Source organism: Arvicanthis niloticus, chromosome 3 (assembly GCF_011762505.2).
Source record: "Arvicanthis niloticus isolate mArvNil1 chromosome 3, mArvNil1.pat.X, whole genome shotgun sequence".
NCBI classification, from domain to species: Eukaryota; Metazoa; Chordata; class Mammalia; order Rodentia; family Muridae; genus Arvicanthis; species Arvicanthis niloticus.
Window position 1 is genome coordinate 42,682,666 of NC_047660.1, and position 20,302 is coordinate 42,702,967.

The following is a 20,302-nucleotide window of genomic DNA, read 5'->3' on the forward strand; positions in this document are numbered from 1 at the left end:
CCCTTCTAAACAAAAAAACAGTGGTCAAGGAATAGAACATTTCCTGACCAAACTGGTAAATCATTGAAGCGTAGGCCCGAGGAGGCAGTAGTTCTCAACCTGTGGGTCGCGACCCCTTGGGGGCTGAATGACCCTCACATAGGGGTTACCTGGGACCATTAGAGACCACAAATATTTACATTACAAGTCATAACAGTAGCAAAATTCTACTTAAAAAGCAGCAACAAAAATAATTTTATGGGTAGGGACACCAACACAGTGCAAGGAACTGTATTAAAGGGCCATAGCACCAGGAAGGTTCAGATCCATGCTTGAAAGAAATGTATGTATCTATTTAAAATGACTTTTTAAAGCATATTCCTTTTTTATTATTTCTTTTGGTTTTTTTTATAAGATTATATATTTTTTATTTTCCCCCTTCCCTTTTCTTCCTCTAGCCCCTTCCTCCCATAAGCCCCTCCTTGCTCTTTTTCAAATTCAGGGCCTCTGTTTTAGAATATGCCTTATAAATACTGGCTAATAAAATCAGTAAATAAAACTAGAAAACAAATAGCAGGAATTTTATATAGGAAAAAAAGAAAAACAAAAATCTGTGTTAAATTTGATTTTATACTTTTTTTTTCCTTCTTGAGTTTCATAGTCCCCTCCTCTCTCCAGGCTCTGGCCCCTGATTCAGCGTGGATTTTCATAGCCGAGCAAGCTTTCCTGGTATAAATGAGAAAACTCTTGTTTGTGTCTTCCACTGACCACCAGTATTTACCTGCAGCCATCATCTGATGAAGCTCCCGAGGACACTGGGCAATGCTCTCAAATCCAGCTGCATCTACCATTGAACTGCATGCACCCTGGGGCGCCGGGGTGCTTTGACAGCTGAGTGGAAGGTCCCTTTGGAGGTCATTGGACTCTGCAAAAGAGGAGAAGATTGTGTTGAGGAAGGTCACAGAGAAGGGAACCTTGTCTATTTAAACACAAAACAAACCACAAAGATCCACTTTCAGCAGCCGGGCATAGACCTGAAGGTGTTTCCTTCAGTGTTCACTGTTTCAGTGAAACAGTGTTGTGGCACAGTTTCTCTTTGCTCAGGAGATGTATGGTCAGCTCGCCTCATCTGGCCCAGGGCTGCCTCAGGAAACAGCAGCATCTGAGTGAGTTAGGGCTTAGTCTCCTGCCACAGCCTCTTTGCCTATGGGCCTTATCAGGGCCGGCACAGCCTCTTCCACACACTGCACACCAACAGTCAGGGCAGACGAGGGTGAACACGATTTCTTTTCAAGTTAAAAAAAGTTAATTGATGTTGTTATTTTGGAAGATGGCCGTCTGTGAAATGTATTCAAAGAGGACAAAAAAAATGGGGAGGGAGAATAAAAAAAAGCAAGAACCCTTTTTCTGTAAGGCTGTTAAATCATTAGAGAAGGCAAGCCGTAAAGAATGGCAGGGCCTGTCCGGGAAGAAATCTACAGGGCTGCAGCAGCGAAGGCAAAACGTTTGTTTTTCAGTTCTATAAGATGATGAAATTTAACTGGTCCAAATTGGTTCGGTCCAAATTTTCCTGAGCATTACATGGTGTACGTGCACGCGCGCGCGCGCGCGCACACACACACACACACACACACACACACACACACACACACACACGTATACATATATATGTATGGTATGTTCATATATTTATATAGAGATAGGTATTTTATTATACTCAAATATAAATGAGAATACAACATACAATAAAGTTACAAAGGGTCTCTGTGACATTAATTATAAAATTCTATGCCTTTTTCTGTCTTACAAAAGCAACGGCTAACCATATACAGATTCACAGACTAAGTGCATGTCTGCCAGTTGCAAACCCAGGTGAGCAGCCCAATGGCCGTCTGACCCATCTCTGAGATAACTGAAGTTCAATGTTTGGTTTTGTTACATATAAATTTACTCCCCCCCCCCCAGTCACATTTCTGTTCATACTTGTATAAGTAAATGTTGTAGTTTTTCTTTTTAGTAAAGTGTGAAGCTTAAATATTTCAAATTCTTTGACTCTAATGGTGGAGTATCAGTAGCTCCACTCCGTAATAGACACTATGGTGCCAGACAGCTTCTTGCCAGTTCAATTCAAATGCAAGCTCGGGTCTCAGTGTCTCACAGATGGGTATATAAGGAACACGCCGTTTGGGTGGTTCAGCTAACCTCTAGCCATCATTAAGGGGCCAAATGAGGTGCTGGGGAATTTTTCTCCCAATTACCTAGCACCTAGCAGTGGATGACTCCAATTTGGGGCACAAACTGTATTCAGAACATATACGTCAAACATTTCTTTTAAACACTGCTTGCCTAATGAGTGTAGAACGTGCTTGTGCATTGTATACCAATTACCCTGGGCCACGAATACCACAGGACAGATCCTCTTCATATAAACCAAGTTCAGCAAACCCGGAGCAAGCCTGAGTGTGTGCCCTGCAGCTGCTCACTCATCGGCACTACCGTGAAGCCTCAGAGTGCTTTCCTCTCAGCTCCAAACATTTCAGGGCACCAAAGCAGAGCCAGATGAGCCTGTGTCATTCTTCTCCTCAATGGCCCTGTAGTGGAGCAGCCTTGGATCATCACAAGGTCACTATTTGTCTTACTTGCCTCCCTAAATGAAGTGTAGTTGGCTTCTGTCCTCCAGCTCAGATGTCCACAGATGGACATCAATCACACATTTTCTCCCGTCTAATGAGTTTGCAGTTCTGAAACACTCTAGCAGAGAGTATCTCCTTACCTTATCAGCTTTATAGCTACAGCCTCTCTGGCTATGCTTAACCTTGACTTTTTTTTTCTACAGTGTTACAGGAACAGCATTGGCTTGTCTTGGCTCCACACTGTCTGTTCTAGTGGCAATGCTCACTGTGGTGGTTACGGCTTTACAGAGGAGCGTTGAAGGCCCTGGGACGGGGCCCATGGCTTCAATCTGTATCTTCCACAGACACCTTAACAAACTGCTGCTATCTCAGAGTGTTTTGTTAGCAGGATGTGGTTCGTAAACTTTCCTTTATCCCTATCGTGAACTCTGTGACTTCCGGCTTATTATAACTCTCTTATATCACAACCCAATGGTTTTAATTGCCTACAACCTCATGAAGCAATCAAGGTACGAAGAATGAATGGTGTCCTGAAGTAAGTTCATACCTACCAGGTATTTCAAATTATCAGGACCGCCAGGATACTGCTTTTACATTTTTAAACTGATTTAGTCACATGGGCTTGAACAAAAGGGAATACTGAAAATATTAATTACTACCTGGTAACTTATAGATGGAAGCAGAAGTGACTTTTGTCCTTTGTTAACAACTATTGTTTTTGGTGACTCTGGCCTCTCCAAATCATTCAAGACCAGCATGCTTAATTCATCATTCAAACCAGCTTCTCTGCCTTGGTTTTGTTTCTGAACTATAGGAAAGATTAATACTCTTAATGATGTTTATTTACGCACAGATATGGGGAGTTAAGATTTACAGCTAATAAAGTACCCTGAATACAGTAGGTGATAATTATTGTTATTTTATTTGGAAGTGCAGTTTTTCTATTAAGGTATCCGGGGATCTTTGTGTTCTGGTGTATAATTATGTAATTAATTATAAAACAGTGAATAACACTTGATATTTCTAAAAGGAAGTGTTGCCCTAGTTTTCTGTACCACACCTAAATTGTAGCAGACTATTCCGTTCCCCACAATTCCCTGTGAAATAACATCATATAAAAGATGTATTTTTTTCCCTCTCGAGCTTTTTTCTTTCTATGCAAATACAAAAGCTTTTAAGAGCTTCCTGACAAATTATGAAATTGGTGGTTTCTGCTTACAGGTTTTACTGAGGGATTATTATCACAAAGCAATCAGATGTACCGAATGTCAAGGATACCAGAAAAGCTCTACCCAGGCTTAACGGACCTCCAACCTGTTCTTTAGTGAAATGCATCAAAGGCCAAAATCTTACACCTAATTTCCCAAATCTTTAAGAAGATATATTTTGCTCAGTACTTCACTGTGTTATATCAACCGAGCAAAAAATGTTTTTATTCTCATCAAGCCTACAAAGGGACTCTAGTTTAAGAGAAGGATGGCATGCTCTCACTTGGTAGACCTTTCTAACGCTATATGTATCGCAAACAAATATTTGAAAGAAGAAAATTCGCCTATGCTTGTCCACAAAACAGGAGTTTCCTGTTAAATGGGGCAAAAATCAGTTAGGTCTTAAAAATATTGGATTAAAAAAAAATAGATTCGTTTGACCTACTTCCTCAGGCTCATACCTACTTTAATAGAAAAATCAATACAATGTGAGAATCAGTTTTATTAATGTCTTTAAAAGAAATGAGATTAAAGCAAACTTACATCACATGATTGCCAAGGCCTTATTTGTTAGAAGTTCTTTATTAGTGATAGTTTATGTGTGAGGTAAAAACCTGCATTTTCATCCCCAAATCATTTTCCTATCACAAAGAACATATTTAATATTGGTGTTCAGCAGGACACCGCCTTCAGGTTATAGAGACATTCCATATATTAAAATGATGGGCTATTATACAACAAGACACAAGCTACTTATATGTTAATGTCATGCTTTTAAAACAACTGTCTTTGATAATAAGGGGGGAGCTTTTCATCTTCTAGTGGCGAATCAGAGAACTCCAGAACAGCCTTCCCATTAAAGAACAACAGGAAAGCTGTGTGTTTTACATTTGTTTTGTAAAATTCTGTTTTCTTTTCACAAACAGAGACCACAAAGACAAGGTGCACAGTGTTTCTCCCTTGGTTTCTAAGGAGAGCAAGTCACCTTTACCACTGAGTGTTTTACTGCTCGGGTAAGAGGTGGAGAGGTGTAGAGATGGCTCAGCAGTTAAGAGCACTGGCTACTCTTCAAGAGGATCCAGGTTTGATTCTTAGCACCCACATGATGTCTCCCAACCATCTGTAATTCCAGTTCCAGGGAATGTGATGCCCTTTTCTGACCTCCATGGGCACTGTATGCTCATGGTACACAGAGATAAATAAATGAAGACACCCCGCCCCCCGACACAAGACATGCATACACACACACACACACACACACACACATCAAAAAGAAAGGAAGGAAGGAAGCAAGGAAGGAAGGCAAAAATCACATTCATACATGTAAACACTCAAAAACAAGACAAACAACAACAACCAAAACCATGATAAGAACACATAAAAGCTGACCTTTAGAGGAATAAGGAAGGGACCAGTTGCAGTCACTGGCAAAGGGGGACAGATTTAGAGATAAGTCACTATGTCAGGTGGGTCACAGGAAGGTATACAATGTAAATCCCAATGTCTCTGAAGAAAGATGCCATTGGTATCCTAAAGGAAGAAGACAGGAGATGTGGACTCTCCCCTCTCTCCTCCCATGGCACTCCGCGTTAGAACCACCATCTAATCAGCTCTAAGCTCAGGATGATGAAGAAGATTTATCATGTTTGCCCACGCTGTAGGGAGCAAATACCTGCAAACTCTATATCGCTTCTAATTCTTTTGAGTATTGGGAACACTTTGAAATAGCTTAAAGGTGGTAATGAAGAAGTGGATGATAATAGAGATACCCTAAGATCCTAGATAAAAAAATTGTAAAGTTTTTAAGCCTGGTAAATATACAGGATTCTGACTGCTTATCAATGATCACTATCTGCAAATTAATGGTAAAGAATAAAACTAAGGTTTTAGTGGAGAGTTTGAGAAAAAACAAATTAATAGGAAGATTTGTTGAGCAGTAAATATACTTTAAAATTTACATTTATTTATTTTATGTGCCCGAGTGTTTGTCTGCATATACATGTATATGAGGTTAGACATTTCCTTCACAGTGTCCCTGGGAAGAAGTGCCATATCTATTCTGTGTATTTTTTTCCCTTCAGTTTTCTCTTTAAGGACAAAAGACAAATGGGTTACACAATGGTTCTTCTCTGTTTCCATTCAGTGCCTTCCTTGTACCAACACTTCCCATTTTACAGGCTCATTAGCTCCCCCTGGACCCGAGCCCTTCCCTGAGACAAAACTTCCCTGCACATAACTAACTCTCCCCTTCACTGCTAGTACTAGTCAACACTAAATTTAGGATGATGAAATGAACTTGTCAGTGACCAGCAAAGACACAAAACGTGGCAGGCTCTCTCCCATCACCTCCTTCCACATAAACACTATATATCTAAGCACTTTTCAATACATGTATATATGAGAAGAGAAAAGGAAAGAAAAAGTAGAGAAAGGGGGACATCAAACACCAAAGAGCTCAGTGATAAGGTTCAACCCCAAAGCTGGGGGGGGGGGGCGGTTGAAAGCTAAAGAACACAATATGGAGAATGTCTTTTGAAAACTAGAATGCAGATGGACTAGTGTCAGGACAAATAGTTAGAAAGTTTTCATGCCCTCAAGAAGTCATCTATGAGGATTTTGGGTCCCACACATCCTTGGTTTCCAGAGCAGGGTCAAGGGCAGGTACCATGGTCCATTCCCTTTGTGAGGTTTCTTTCAGCTGATATTTGAATGAGCTCAGATCTATAAATAACTGCATCTCCAGGCCCACTCACCAGCACATTAACATGACAGAGTCATAAATGTATAGTAGGAAGAAGGTGAAATCATCGGAAGAGAGTTTCAATTTGGCATGGACCACAGAAGATGAAAAGCAGATCCCGCCAGTTCTCAAACACTAAATTCCATTATAAGGACTGTGATTATATCCTCCATTTTTCTACTTTGTCAAGCAGCCAATTTTAAGCTGCAAATCGTCTTCCTTTTATCTTAGGGAAGTAATGATCACACAATGGATGAGGCATTACCTCACCCTCGCCATGTTGCCTTGTCTTCAGGGCAAGGGCATACAGAGATGGGCAGGCAAGGAGGCAGGGAGCCTCTGAAATTACACAACCTAATAACATGATCAGCAGAGATGTGTTCATGTAAGTGAACAAACATGGGCAGAAGAGCACATTCAATTACTTTGGATGCAGGAAAGATACTATTCAATATCACACACATACTCTCTCTCTTCCCCCAACACCCCCCTCTGTATGTGTGTGTGTGCATGTGCATTTGTGTGTGTGTGTGTGTGTGTGTGTGTGTGTAGAGCAATAGAAATGACAGGTACAATTTTTTTCTCAGGAAGACTCTGCTTTTCAAAAAGCCTGCATTCATGCTTCCATTGAACAAATACTCAGAGAGCAATTTTGAGACCTTCAGGGGAAAAAAAAAAGCTCTACTCTTTCCATTAAAAACAGAAAGGAGAGAAGGCCTGTATGCTCTTTTGACCAGTTGTAACTTTTAAGTCTCTGGAGACAGTTTTTAAAATCCATGACCTTCCACAGAGACCACTTCAGCTTTCCAAGAAAGGGCAACATTATATGTGAAGACTATTTGTGGAAAATACAATAGCTCAAACAGCCCTCTCATGGACAGATGTCAGTCAGCAACCTTCATACACTGTCTATTCTTTTGGGTTGCTTTCTGTCTTCTAAATATATCAATATTAAAACAATTACCATTGCCCTATCCTGACGGTGAGTGAGTTATTAAAAGAAGCACCATTACCCGGAAACCTAAGCCTAAATTGATGAGCCCTCATTACCGCAGAGCCCCTGGGATTCATGATGAACACACCTCGGTTCACAGAGCACTGTGGTGTGCAGAATTAGATGGTACTTGAAATTCATCAGTTCCAATTCCTCCCAGTACAGAAGTCTCCAGAATGTTCCTGACAGGCACTCCCATTCGTCGGCGGAGATGGTGAGTAATTGCCCACCATTCCAAACAGTTCCGGGATTATTCCCCTCTACCTATCTCCTCACCTGGGAAAGAGATCTAAATCTGACTTCTGGCTTCAGGCCAGCTTCATGTGCAGCCTTAGGAATAAAAAATGAGCCAGCTATCCCTGGAAGAAGGTGATTGGTTCTCTACTGCCATCTAAGCAAGTCATAGATACATTTATGAACATAAACAAGGACAAAGCTAACTCCCTGCCACCGTTAAGCCCATTCTGAATTCTCACTCTCTTTTCTCTTTACATTCTCATGTGGGGGGCTCCACGGAGCAGACCAAACAAAAAACTCTTGGTAAACACAAGCTTTACCTGCAACAGCAAAGCCATGGGCTCTTGAAATTGAGCAAGAGAGACCAGGGAAAGACTCCTGTCAAGAAAGGAGGCAATGTCTGAGCAAGACTTCAGGTGGCTTCCAGGCTTCGAAGATAAAACTATCAAGAGACATGAATCCTTCATACAGAGCACATAGGCAAGCACATTAATATATATATTATGAAAAGATAGTATTTGTTACATACTTCTTGCCCACACTGATAAACAGAAAACATTTTCTGCAAACATTATTTTCCTACAAAAAAATAATAAGAGTAAACTCTATAATTGCTGTGGGTGGCTCAGTGTTTTCATTATGTGTTCATTTTATACCTGACCCACGGGTGGAAAACAAATTAAGACACAAAGTGAAACATTTTAATTGTCCCAGGTAAATACCTGACCCTTAAAATAGCTGCAAACCCTGGTAAATGAGTTATCTATTTCCAAAAAGCCTTGGGCATAGCCTTTTAGTCTATGGAAATCTACCTGCCATAAAATCCGGATCAGACCCTGACCAGCCTGAACCAGTGGCTCATCCTGCTTAACATTTCAGTTAGTAGAGTCACAGAGAACAAGTTAGTTACTCTTTAAGCTAATGGGTTCTTAATGATGTCATTGCAGCCCAATGAATAAAGCATTAGCCCCGCAGCCACGATGCCCCAGGACTTACAGACACAGCAGCTAGCACTCACCTTTCCAATGCACTGCCCCAAGTCAGAAGCCTACCTTTTTTCTTCCTCTAAATCACCAGAAACCTAGCTTTCAGTTTCTCAGATGACCACATATGGCCCTTGTTCTGGTAAGTAACAAGTGGGTAAGAACAGAGAACTTCCCAGTTCCCAATCAAACACTGTGCTTACTTCATGGTGGGCTATGCAGAAAGCTTCCCAGCATTCTTAGGGAAAAGAACAGGACACAAAGCCTGTTGCAAATGTAGGTGGGCATTTGCTAGAAGGTTCTAGTTTGGCAGGGAGCAATCTGATTAAATACGATACCAGATAAGCCTCTGGTGATGGTAGTTGTGTTAAGCAGGACTCCATGGAGATGTCTGGAGGAAGAGAAGGCCTGGCTGGGTGGCTTGAGCATTGTCAGGTTTCTGAGGCTGGAGGTGGGTGGGTTGTACACAGAAGAGGCTCTAGATTCTAGAACCATAAATGATTCAGAAATGAGAAAGACTGTGTTGGATCTGGATCTGGAGCTGGAGAGCTCAGTGGGCAGCGTGCTTGCCACTGCAGTGTGTAGTAAACTACAGGTTCAATCCTGATCCCTAGCGCCATGCAGAGCTGGCATGGTAGAGAAGCCTGTGATCCTGCCATCTAAGAGCAGGAGGCAGCAGAATCAAGGCCAGGTCATCCTGGGCCACATATTGAATAATGCTCAAGAGATAGCTCTGGCATTGAGGCAGGGCTGAAGGTCACTGTGACAGTCTGCTGGTAAAGTTCTAACAGGGCTGCCCATTCTATTTTGTCTAGAATTCCATAAAGGCTGTAGAAGGGCCCTCCACCCTTATCTTCTCAAGTAAGACTCTTCCTCTGAATCTACAAGAGAAGCCGTTTTGCTTCTGATGAAGCCAAACAGACAGTTCCTTCAATTATTGTCAAGTAACTTTCTTTACATGAAGAAGTAAAAGGGAAGGGCCAGGGAAGAGGTTTGAGTGGCAAGAGGATTGGGAAGATATAGCAGAGGAGGGGATGGGGCAAGGATAACTAACACTAAGGATGCTTAGTAAAAATACAGCTTTGGAAGGCGCTTGATGGACGTACCTTACACAGGGGGTAATGCTCCCTCCAAAGCATAAGTTATGAAACAAAAATCCCAGCATCATCTGTGGAATACCTTCCTACAAATTGCCCAGGCTGGTCCCAAAGATCCCTGAGACAATAGAAGCTATAGCTACTGTTTTTGATTGCAAAGCAGAACTTGATAGTAAGACCCTGTTGTGGGTACCACAGATGTTGGCTACAGGACATGGAGAAATCAAGTTGAAACCTGACCTGGACGCTTTCTCCATGCTGGCTAGCTTTTATAGTGCTGGAAGGTGCTATGTAGGCTGCCTTGGGGAGAAGAGTCCATTAGCAGTCTTAGCCAGCTGTGAACTCTGCCAGCTATAATAACAACCAGTCTGGGAAGATAGACCCATCGGTGCAATTGATTGGGGACAATCAATTGTTTTCTGATTGAATTGAAGGCCAACTCCACAGGGCAAAGTCACGCCTAGTACTGTAAACCTATGCAACAATCCATAGCTGGGAAGGTCACAAGCCCCAGGAAAGAACAGACTACTATTAGTTTGCTCACTGGGCATAATATCAAACTGCCTTTTAAATCTCTGTACCCATCAATTAGTGTGTCTCTCAGCCCTCATCAGAGAGCTGCTTCTTCTCTTCTTCTTCTTCTTCTTCTTCTTCTTCTTCTTCTTCTTCTTCTTCTTCTTCTTCTTCTTCTTCTTCTTCTTCTTCTTCTTCTTTTTGGAGTAGACAGCAATCATTATAAAGACTCATGACTCAAAGTGCAGAGAGTAAGTATATATGGGGTGTTTAGCCTTAAGTGGAACACCTATACCATACCTCTCCACCAGGGAACACTGAGGAAGGGAAGAGGGAGGGAAAGGGTGGGGGAGGGAGAAGGCCAGGGGGAGGGGGCAAAAAGATAGTAAAAAGCAGAGCTTGGGCAGGACTACTAAAAAACAGTGTCTTCTGGACATGACGTGACCAATGGACTCTCGACGTCACAGTAGCTGCAGTTGCTTGCACAAGATCTAGCCAGTGTGCATTTTGTCCTGAGGCCCCACCCTTCCCTCAGAGACAATGGACAGTTCCTGGTGGCTGGTAGGAGGGGTGTGGCTTTCTTCCTGCTATAGTCACTGTTAAGTTGCTGTGTTTCAGCAAACAACCTCCCACCCACGTTTATTAGGGAATTCTAACCTCAGTAGGGGACACACACACAAAAGACATGGAATTAGGAGGGAGACTTCATGGGAGGCAGAAGGGATTTAGCAAAAGGAAGAGACTGGGTAAAGAAGGCAAGAGTTCATTATATACATGCACGCAACTGTCAAGGAATAAAAAATAAATAAAAAAGAAAAGCTGGTCAGTGGTGACATAAACCTTTAATCTCAGCACATGGGAGGCAAAGGCAGGTGGATCGCTGAGTTCAAGGCCAGCCTGGTGTAAAGAGTGAGTGAGTTCTAGGACAGCCAGGGCTACACAGAGAAACCTTGTCTTGATAAAACCTAAAGGAAAAAAGAAAGAAAGAAAGAAAGAAAGAAAGAAAGAAAGAAAGAAAGAAAGAAAGAAAGAGAGAGAGAGACAGAGAGAGAGAGAGAGAGAGAGAGAGAGAGAGAGAGAGAGAAAGGAAGGAAGGGAGTGAGGAAAGAAGGAAGGAAGGGAGGAAGGAAGGAAGAAAAAAAATAGAGTAACCCTACCTAACCAAAGACAGACAGAATTTCTATGTAGTAGTGGCATCTGGAAGACTAGGTTCCTCAAGGAGAACCTTTTCCCTACTTACATTATAAAAAAGAGATCCCTGACTGTTCTCTTTCCTGTGGCTACATTATCAGTTGGGTACTTGATGCATAAAGATATCCACAATAATATTGGAGGCCTAAAAATGTTCTATGCTAGCATACAATGGAAAGTCTATTATCTAAAATAAAGAATTATTTCATTAAATACCCATAACTTTTGTATTAGGACAATTCTTGTCAAATTTAGCATTCAGACGAAAGTCATTACCGTTGGAAATCATTTGTCAGCACGCCCTCTCACTCTGCAGAATTCCTGAGTCTGCACAATTATGGAGAAATCAGAGCTGGTTTTTAGAATAATTTCAAAAGCAAAATTATCAAAATCTCATGCCGATCTCCTATAGGGAAATTATATTGTCAGATGTGAATGCCATTAAAACCCATGGTAAGATATGAGGTGAGACCCCTGGCTGGGAGGCTTCGAAGCTGCCTACTGACAACCTGGGAGATAAAGTTCTACTTTCCCTCCACTCACCAAACTCAGTGCAAGGTCAAATAGCATCCCCCACCCCGTCTCCAGTTATGTGTCCATAAACTAAATGTAAGCAGGTAAGACGGAGGGAAGAGGAGAGCAGAGCCAGGAGCAGGCCAACACTAAGCTTGAATAATGCAGATAGGAGAGAGAAACATCAGGCCCAGGGTCCTGAATATAATTTCATGTTAGCTTAGCGTAATCATATTTATTTATGGTTTTATTATTTATAAAAAAAGAAATTATGCTGAATGTGCTTTGAGGGAATTACAGTATATTGCTACTGTTACCATGGTTTATTTTCACAGCTAGATGGCTTAAACCCAACCTAAACAAATATTCTAAAGGAATTCCCACTAGCATTATCACATTTTTCCCTTTCCAGGCTTAATGAAAAAGATCTTCTGTTCTTCTAGTCCTCTGATATTCTTATTCTCGAGAAATTCTAAATGTTACAGTTTATTATGAGATAATGTTTATTGCAAAATAATGACTTGAGAAAATAACCAGCGACTAGCGGTGGTTGAGCACTGCAGAGCAGAAGGCGGTGGCAACTGGGAACCGCAGTGTCCATCAACTCCAATCGTTCACCAGCCCCGCCCCGACCCCATCCCCTGAATGCTAGGTTGATGAAGATAACTATTTCACTAGTAGGCACATGTGGGAGACTGGATCTTGTACTTATCCAACCTATCAACTTAGCAGACTGAACAGCAAAAGCGTTTTGTAGTAAAGTTAAGGCACACAAAAACAGTTAACCACATAGTTAGTGTGAAGCAAAACTCATGATTTCTGGATTTGCTAAAATACAATCTCCGGCCGCCAAGCCTGGTGTCAACAGGGATTGCTGTCATCATTCAGTCACACCCTGAGGCATCTGAACTTCCATACACAGTCACCAGCAGCAATGCACTGTCCCTTCTTCTGGCTGTGACAACTTGCATAGAAATGCAACAACACAGTCCTCTTTGCTCGGAAGGGAGTCATAAGAAAATTTCTCTTTTGAGTTAATCCATGTGATGAGCTCAAATAAAAGGAGTGTCAACACTAAGAGGTACCGCTCCCTTCACACCCTCCCTCCAGCAGGCCATTCTCTAGAGATGCACACAGGAGAAGACCATTACTATATAACGCCATTTGAGTAAGCAGTATACATTCTGGATCTCTCGGGGAAAATATTCTACAAGACACAACCATCTGTGAGGTTAATGTTTACAGCCTTGTCAAAAAAAAAAAAAAAAGAAAGAAAGAAAGAAAGAAAGAAAGAAAGAAAGAAAAGACAGTTCTGAAGATGAAGGCTTGGATCATTTCCTCTAGATCAGAAACAATGGCAGAGTCCAGGGTTCGAGACCCTAGCCTCGACTTTAGTTGCTGTAGAATCATTGCACTCGGGTTTCTTCCACCAAAAACACAAGACAAGCTCCTGGGAGTTTGCCTGGTGCAAGGACAGAACAATGTGGGATAGAAGATTACTTCCACCTTCTAAGGATACATCCACTCAAGAGGTCTTCAGTAAGTGACCATAGTATATGGGACTCCGTGGTAAATATCAATAGGAGAATGGTGAGCAAGATATAGTCTCTGTCCTCAGAGAGTTTGCAGTGACACAGAACAAGTTCAAAGGTCCAAAAAACACTGGCAGACTGGAGATGCCTGCCTACACTATGGCGAACTAGATTCTGTTAGGAGCCTTCCTATTGAAACAAACAAACAGCAAACCCATATGTAGGTTCTGGAAAAGTAAGCACTTACTGATATACTTACTGCTAGGCTTGTATATGAGGTATTTGAAGATGCCTTCCTTCTTCCAAAAAGGAAATAACAAGGTGGGGGTGGGAGCAGGGCAGAGGCAGCCGTAGGGGGAAGCAAGAAAAGTATCATGAAGCCAGAGGTCTGAGCCCTGAGCAGTAAGTATCTCACAAGAAGTCTGGAAATGCCACCATCAGTAGTACTGAACCAAGAGACAGCCGTCTGCAGCAGACATAGCTATAGTCTGATGGGGACTGGAAGTCTGGCTCCGTCATGGCCCTTCTTGGCCATCTCAAACCCTCTACTGCCATCACAGAGGTGCCCAAGTGAAAGGGTCTGGGCCAATCAACAGGCATTGCTGCTGGAAACACCCAATGGCATGCTTTCTTGAGGGGCATGTTTTTCTTGATATTGGGGTAATAATTGTCCATTTAGAAAAAAAAAAAAAAAAACCACCCTAGAAGGACCGAGTATGTATGATGTAGGCCTAGGGTTGACCTGTATCCTAGAGTGGACTTTGTCTGATGTTAGAGATTAGTTTAAGATGCTGACCTGATGACTTTTGTTCTGCCTGGAAGCTCATCATGGCAGGAAAGTCACGGGGCTGGCAGCTTGAGGCAACTGGCTACACCATCTCCTAGTCAGAAAGAAACAGACGGCTGCTGCTGGACTCACTTTCTCCCTTTTATGCGGTCCAGGACCCCAGCCCATGGCACAGTTTTGCCTACATTACAGGGTGGAAATTCCCACCTCAATTAACTTAATTGGAAACTCCCTTACAGATATGCCCAGAGGTTTGTTTTTATGGTGATTCTAAATTTCATCAACATGACAATCAAGTTTAACTATCACAGCTGATGACCCAAGGCCCTTGAGTTTCCAAGGTCTGGGAACTGGATAGGCAGACCCAGAAGTTGATAACTCTAACTGCTAGGAGCCTACTGTTTCCAGGTTTAGAAGCTAGAGACATGGTCTAGGCACTAAGGATGGAGGCTTATTGCTCTGGACTTAGTACCTCAGCCTCTACACAGAAGCTTTTGTGATCTCTGTCTCTCCACTGTAGTAAGCAGTAGTGAGTGGTAGCATCAGTCAGCAGGAAACCAGTACTTGCTCATGAACAGGTCTTGGCTGCTGGGACTGTAACCTAACAGCATGCAAGTACTACAGTTCTTAGCTCTAGGATGCCCCAGATGGTTGATCCTTAAGACCCCATAGCTTCCATAACAGCCCCAGCAACCCCAGTCTCCACTTTCTCAGCAAAGTCTCTTTAGAGCTCTTCCTGTCTCCTCAGCCTTTGTTTTCTGTCACTTCTGACCCAGACATTCAAGACATTTGCAGCCACCATGTTGCTGCTACCACTCCTGTCACTGTCTACACTGCTACTCTTTGGGTAGGGGTCTCTGATAATTTTGTGACTGTTACCTGCCACTCTATGGCTGCTTCTAGCATCTTTTTGTGTGAGTAGCTCAGTGCATGCTACTAAAATTTCAAAGGTCAGCAAGGCCTGCCTGTTGTCAGGTCTGCAAGGCAAGAGCAAGAGGGTATCTTTTAGATGGCTCAAAATGCAGGTTGAACAACCTACATATGTGGCCAAGCAAGGGGGTGTGATATGGATGCTTCTATCAATCATGGCTGTCCTTTTGGAAAGTGAAGGTCTGTACTGGTACCAGCCAGGAGCCTTTTCCTGGGCCAACGAAGGAAGTCTTCCCCTCCGTCCAGTATGGATGGAGATGGCTTTAGGGTCATCTAGAGTTCATCAAGGCTGGTGACGGCCACAGGTCCAGTGCAAGCTGCTTTGAAACAGTGTGGCTGAGCTAGTGCCTTCTAGAGCCAGAGTTGTACTGTGAAGCAAGAAATATGATTGCACAGCTTCGGCAATGTGTCCACGGAGTGTTCAAAGCAGCAAATACTGCATGAGGGCAGTCCGCTGACAGCAGAGCCGATGCTCCTTCATTCAAGAGAGGCTAAGCATCGGGGAAAGGCTAGATAGATAGGCCGGTGTGTAACATGTATAACCTCTATGCACATAGAGAGACACAGAGACAGAAAGATGGGGCGTAAACCTGTGGTCATCTGGGACTGCCTGGGACAATTCTCCTGGGCTGGGAAGTGAAGTCAGAGCATCACAGACCTTTCCCTTTCAATCTGTTTTCTCTCTCTTGTACTCAATACAGTGTCTCTAGCACAAGCAATCTCATTACACTGGCAGCTACCTGTGAGGCCTGGAATTTATTTTCCCTTTCAATATAAACCATAAACAAGACCTACAGAAACAGGCATTGGAGGGGAGGGTACTCTGAATTCACAAGCAGAATAAGGTAGGAAACCCAGATTTTATAATAATTCCTATCCTAAGGGATCACCACTAGTGCCAAAGACTCTGAAAACACAAGTCTGTGTTGGTTACCAAGGGACAAACTTGAAGCAGCAATCTCCTATTACCTATTGCTGAAGATACTTCTTCAGTCCCGGTGGAAAGAAACTGGTTGGGCACAGCATTCTCTCTGTCTCTCCTATGAAGTGTGCAACTCAGCTTGGGAGTACAATGTGCAGGTCAGAGGAGGGCTTCTGTCACAGGGACCCTGTGAGCCACTTTCCTGAGCTCCTCTACTTTATGGTCACAATTCTCATCTCAGGAGGCATTGGGGGGGTGGGGTGGGGTTAACATACAATTCCTTTTGTAGGAGCTGAGAGAATGAAGTGTTACTTGGAGACCTGTTAGGTGCTTTGATAGCTAAAATCCAGGTCTTCCTAAGACAGTCTTCCCAGAGTGATACTCTTGATCACTTGGCTATACACATCCTGCAAAGGGAGGCTCCCTGAGTTGCCTTTACTACAACTTCCCCTCTCCCACCCTCCAGAAAGTATGTGTTCTGGTCTTTACGGCTCTCGCCCACATTGTGGGTTGACTCACAACTGGCAGGATGATGGATGAGGTGCTCTGAGCCTGTGTGTGGCAGGGGTTTGGAATCTGCCCTGCTCATTTGGTGTGTAAACTTTCTGGTGCAGAAGATTATACAGGGGGAAGCATGGTTGTGTGCTCTTGATGATGTCTCAGTCCACCACCCAGAACTCAGAAGGATGGCTACCCAGAGCAGGGGCCTTTAGGATACATCACATAGTTGGGAACTGAGTTGATCAGGACACAGAGAAAAGGCAGCAACTTCTGCAAGTTGACTTATATGTGACTTAACAGCAAAAGCATCTTGCAAAATAAAAAGGCCTAGTTGGAGCTGTATCTTCCCAATCAAAGTTGTACTGAGCTGAAATTGTTTTTGAGTCTGCAAGCTCCCCGCTGAGCTCAAATGTAAAGGTTTACATGAGGAGAAGAGGTGATTTCTGAAATTTATTAGCCATAGTACAACCACTGTCAGGTTATATATGAAGTTCGGAGAAGCACGCTCCTTCATCTACACGATCACAGCATCAGAAGACTCGGTTATGATCTTAGTTTATGTTAGCCCCCGGTTTTCCTGTACAATTGGAGCTGGTTTAACTGCAGGGGTATGTTCTGAGGAATGTATCACTGCACCATTCTGTGGGGCTGCGATCATCATGGAGTAGATTTCCCAAGCCTAGACAGACTAGGGCAGTTGTTCTGTATGGCCTCTTCGAGCAACCAAGGGACAAAGCAAACATGAGGTGCCTGGAAGGTGGTGATGACCCCCTTAGGAACAGGAATTAGATGATGTGTTTTCTGTTTCCTTTAGCTTGTGGTTTCATAGTACACCTCTGTCTGTGGTTCAATTGCTCTTCTTTATGGTACAAGTTGAAGGGCGATGTAGATTCCATGTTTTGTACTTAGTTGCCAGCACACATGGAACACTGCTTTACAGCAACATAGGTAAGTAGAAGGACTCTACTCAAAGACGAGCAGAGTACAGCATTGCATACTATACATAATTGTGCGGGGGCTGCCCGTAGGACTGTCAGTACAGGTAGAGAGCACACAATGTCTTGCATTGCAACCACCACTACTTATAGGAGAACATTAGTGCTGTTATATTTTTCTGGGGCCATCATCCTACCTGGAGCCTACCATTGAAAGAAGCTTTGTTAAGGGTACAGGACAAGATTACAATATTCCTGGTGCAAATGGATAAAAACAAATGAAGCAGAAGCAAGAGAGGCTCAACATTTGGCCCAGCTTGCCAAAATCTCTGGCTGCATAGCGCTACCTGTCTCATCTGTTTCCAACAAATACCGTGTACAACGTGATCCATGGCCTGGCACTCGGGTCTGGTTGTTTGAGTGGAGGAAGGATGAGCCTGGGCATGGAAGCAATAGAGAACAGCACTCTGCTTCAGTCTCCTCTCTGGGCTCACACCAAGGCAAGGCAACCTCTTTGCTGACTGCTAACAGCACACATATGAGTTGCTGAGACACAGTGGTGTGATTCTGGGTGAGAGGTAAAAGGTTGGGCGCCCCTGTATAAGTTAAAAGAGCAAGAGGGGATTCCAGTCTTATTTGTTTGGTGAGTGTTTTTCTTCACATCCATCATGTCTTTCTCTCCTTATTTTGTTTTTCTTTGCTTGCTCTTCAGAGAACACCTTTCTAGATGTGAGTGTTTTGAAATTCTGATCAGAACTGGAAGGGGGAAGGAGCTGGGGAATAATGGAGATGCCAGTACTTATGTGACACATTCACAAACCCTATGAATTTTTAATGAAGGAACAATGTCCACAATTAGATTTGAAATGAGGTTTTCTTTGTGGGCGCTCTTACAGTAAGTGGACTGTGGGTGGATTTTACTTTATATTCTGTAAACGATATCAATGCAGAAACCACTCCAGTTTAATAGAAAATAAAAGCAAATTGTTGATTGTTTACAGCTTTTCCCCCCTCCACATTTACCAGAAGTGTGGTGGTTTTAAAAATTGTTTTCCATTTTATTTAAATGCCGCATAGATGCCAACCCATTCAGTGGAACAGAACGCGACTTCAGTCATGACCCGAAGCTGTCCCTTCTCGTGGCAGGGGGAAGAAAGGTTTTATTTGTCTGATTTGTTTGAAACTATAAAAATAACTTGTAAATGTAGACCTCTGGGAAGAAAGATCTTAAACTTTGCCATTTGTAAACCTAGGCATCTCAGATGACTGTAAGATAATTTGATCGTTGGGAACAGAAGACAGAAGAAAACAAGCAATGGCTACTTAATTTGCATTTTAAGGCTTAAGCTTGACTCTCATGCTCAGATGGCTTCAGTCTGGACTACACTCATACATCCAAGAAGCTTCCTACCGTGTTCACCTGGTCCCCAAGCCCTTCAGTGTCTGGCTGCCAGTATCTTCTGCAAGCTCAGGCTCTGAGACTTCTTCCTCTCAGGAAGCACAGGAACTGTTAATATCTTGTGAGACTGCCAGGCATGATCTTGGCTTGGTGATGCTGAATTTGGCCCCTGCAAGGTCCCTGCATACCAGCCCACTCCCTCCCCTTAGCCCAGTTCTGCTGACCCCACCCAAGTCCTTGCTGTTGGTCCTTCACTGGCCTCTAACTGTAACTGCAACCTTGGTTAGCTTCTTTCTATAAGCCTTATTTTTCTCTGTAGATTTCTTAGGATCTGAATTTATATCACATAGAGATTTCCTTGATAAATTAGCCTTCCACAGGGATAGGCTTATTTTTAATCATTTAAAAATGTTTCTTTCTGCTAAATTGCCACAAGCCAAAACAGTGCCTAATAGTAATATATACATAAATACTGCTTCTCTCCCACACTCAAATTCACTGAATAGTCATTATGACTGTGAATGCATATGCATATATATATATGCACGCACACTGCATTTCTCATATCTCTACTTTCTGGAGTTTTGATGATGATGCCTTACAGACACTAGTTCTCCTGGGGATAGCCAGTTTCTCCAGACATCATAGGGTCACTTGGGAGCCACTCTACAGATATGAACCAACAGGTCAGGAGCCCACCATCTCCCAAATACTTTTTGTTCTGGGTTTCTCTCCTGCTAAGCCACAGTTCTGTCTTCATCATTCGGGGTAGATGAGGCACGGCACGCAACTGGAGACAGTTCCTCACTCCCAAATTTGTTTAAATTATCTGACCTAGTCAATCCTACTACACCTGTTTTCTTTTCTTGGAAACCACAATAAGGATTCCTGCCTGGTGTTCCTCTCTTGAGACATATACTGTGTCCCTGGTCTCTCCCACCCCTTGCTCTGGCATGGTGTGGTGTGCCCCCTCATTTGGAGACCTGTGAGTAGCTAACTATCTTCAGAAGTCAGGCTCCTCATTGTCTGGCCTTCCTATTCCTATGTGATAACAATATCTTAATAATAAAAACTATATTTAAAAATGCAAATATATAAATACATGGGGTGAATCACTTAAATTAATATAATTCTCTATATTTTGATGGAAAATGTAGGACAATGTAATCACCAGAAGTTACAGCTTGATGTGTTCAGAAGAAATAAGA

General features: G+C 42.8%; 1 protein-coding gene across 6 annotated transcripts in view; it reads right to left on the minus strand.

Moving 5' to 3' along the window:
• Window positions 1-20,302, minus strand: part of Enox1 (ecto-NOX disulfide-thiol exchanger 1) — a 547,589-nt gene that overhangs the window by 204,726 nt on the left and 322,561 nt on the right. For all 6 annotated transcript variants that reach the window (XM_034498830.2, XM_076930694.1, XM_076930695.1 and 3 more), the window contains exon 6: window positions 761-904. In XM_034498830.2, coding sequence (XP_034354721.1) covers window positions 761-830 — 70 coding nt within the window. In that variant the 5' untranslated portion in view covers window positions 831-904. The remainder of the gene's footprint in view (window positions 1-760; window positions 905-20,302) is intronic.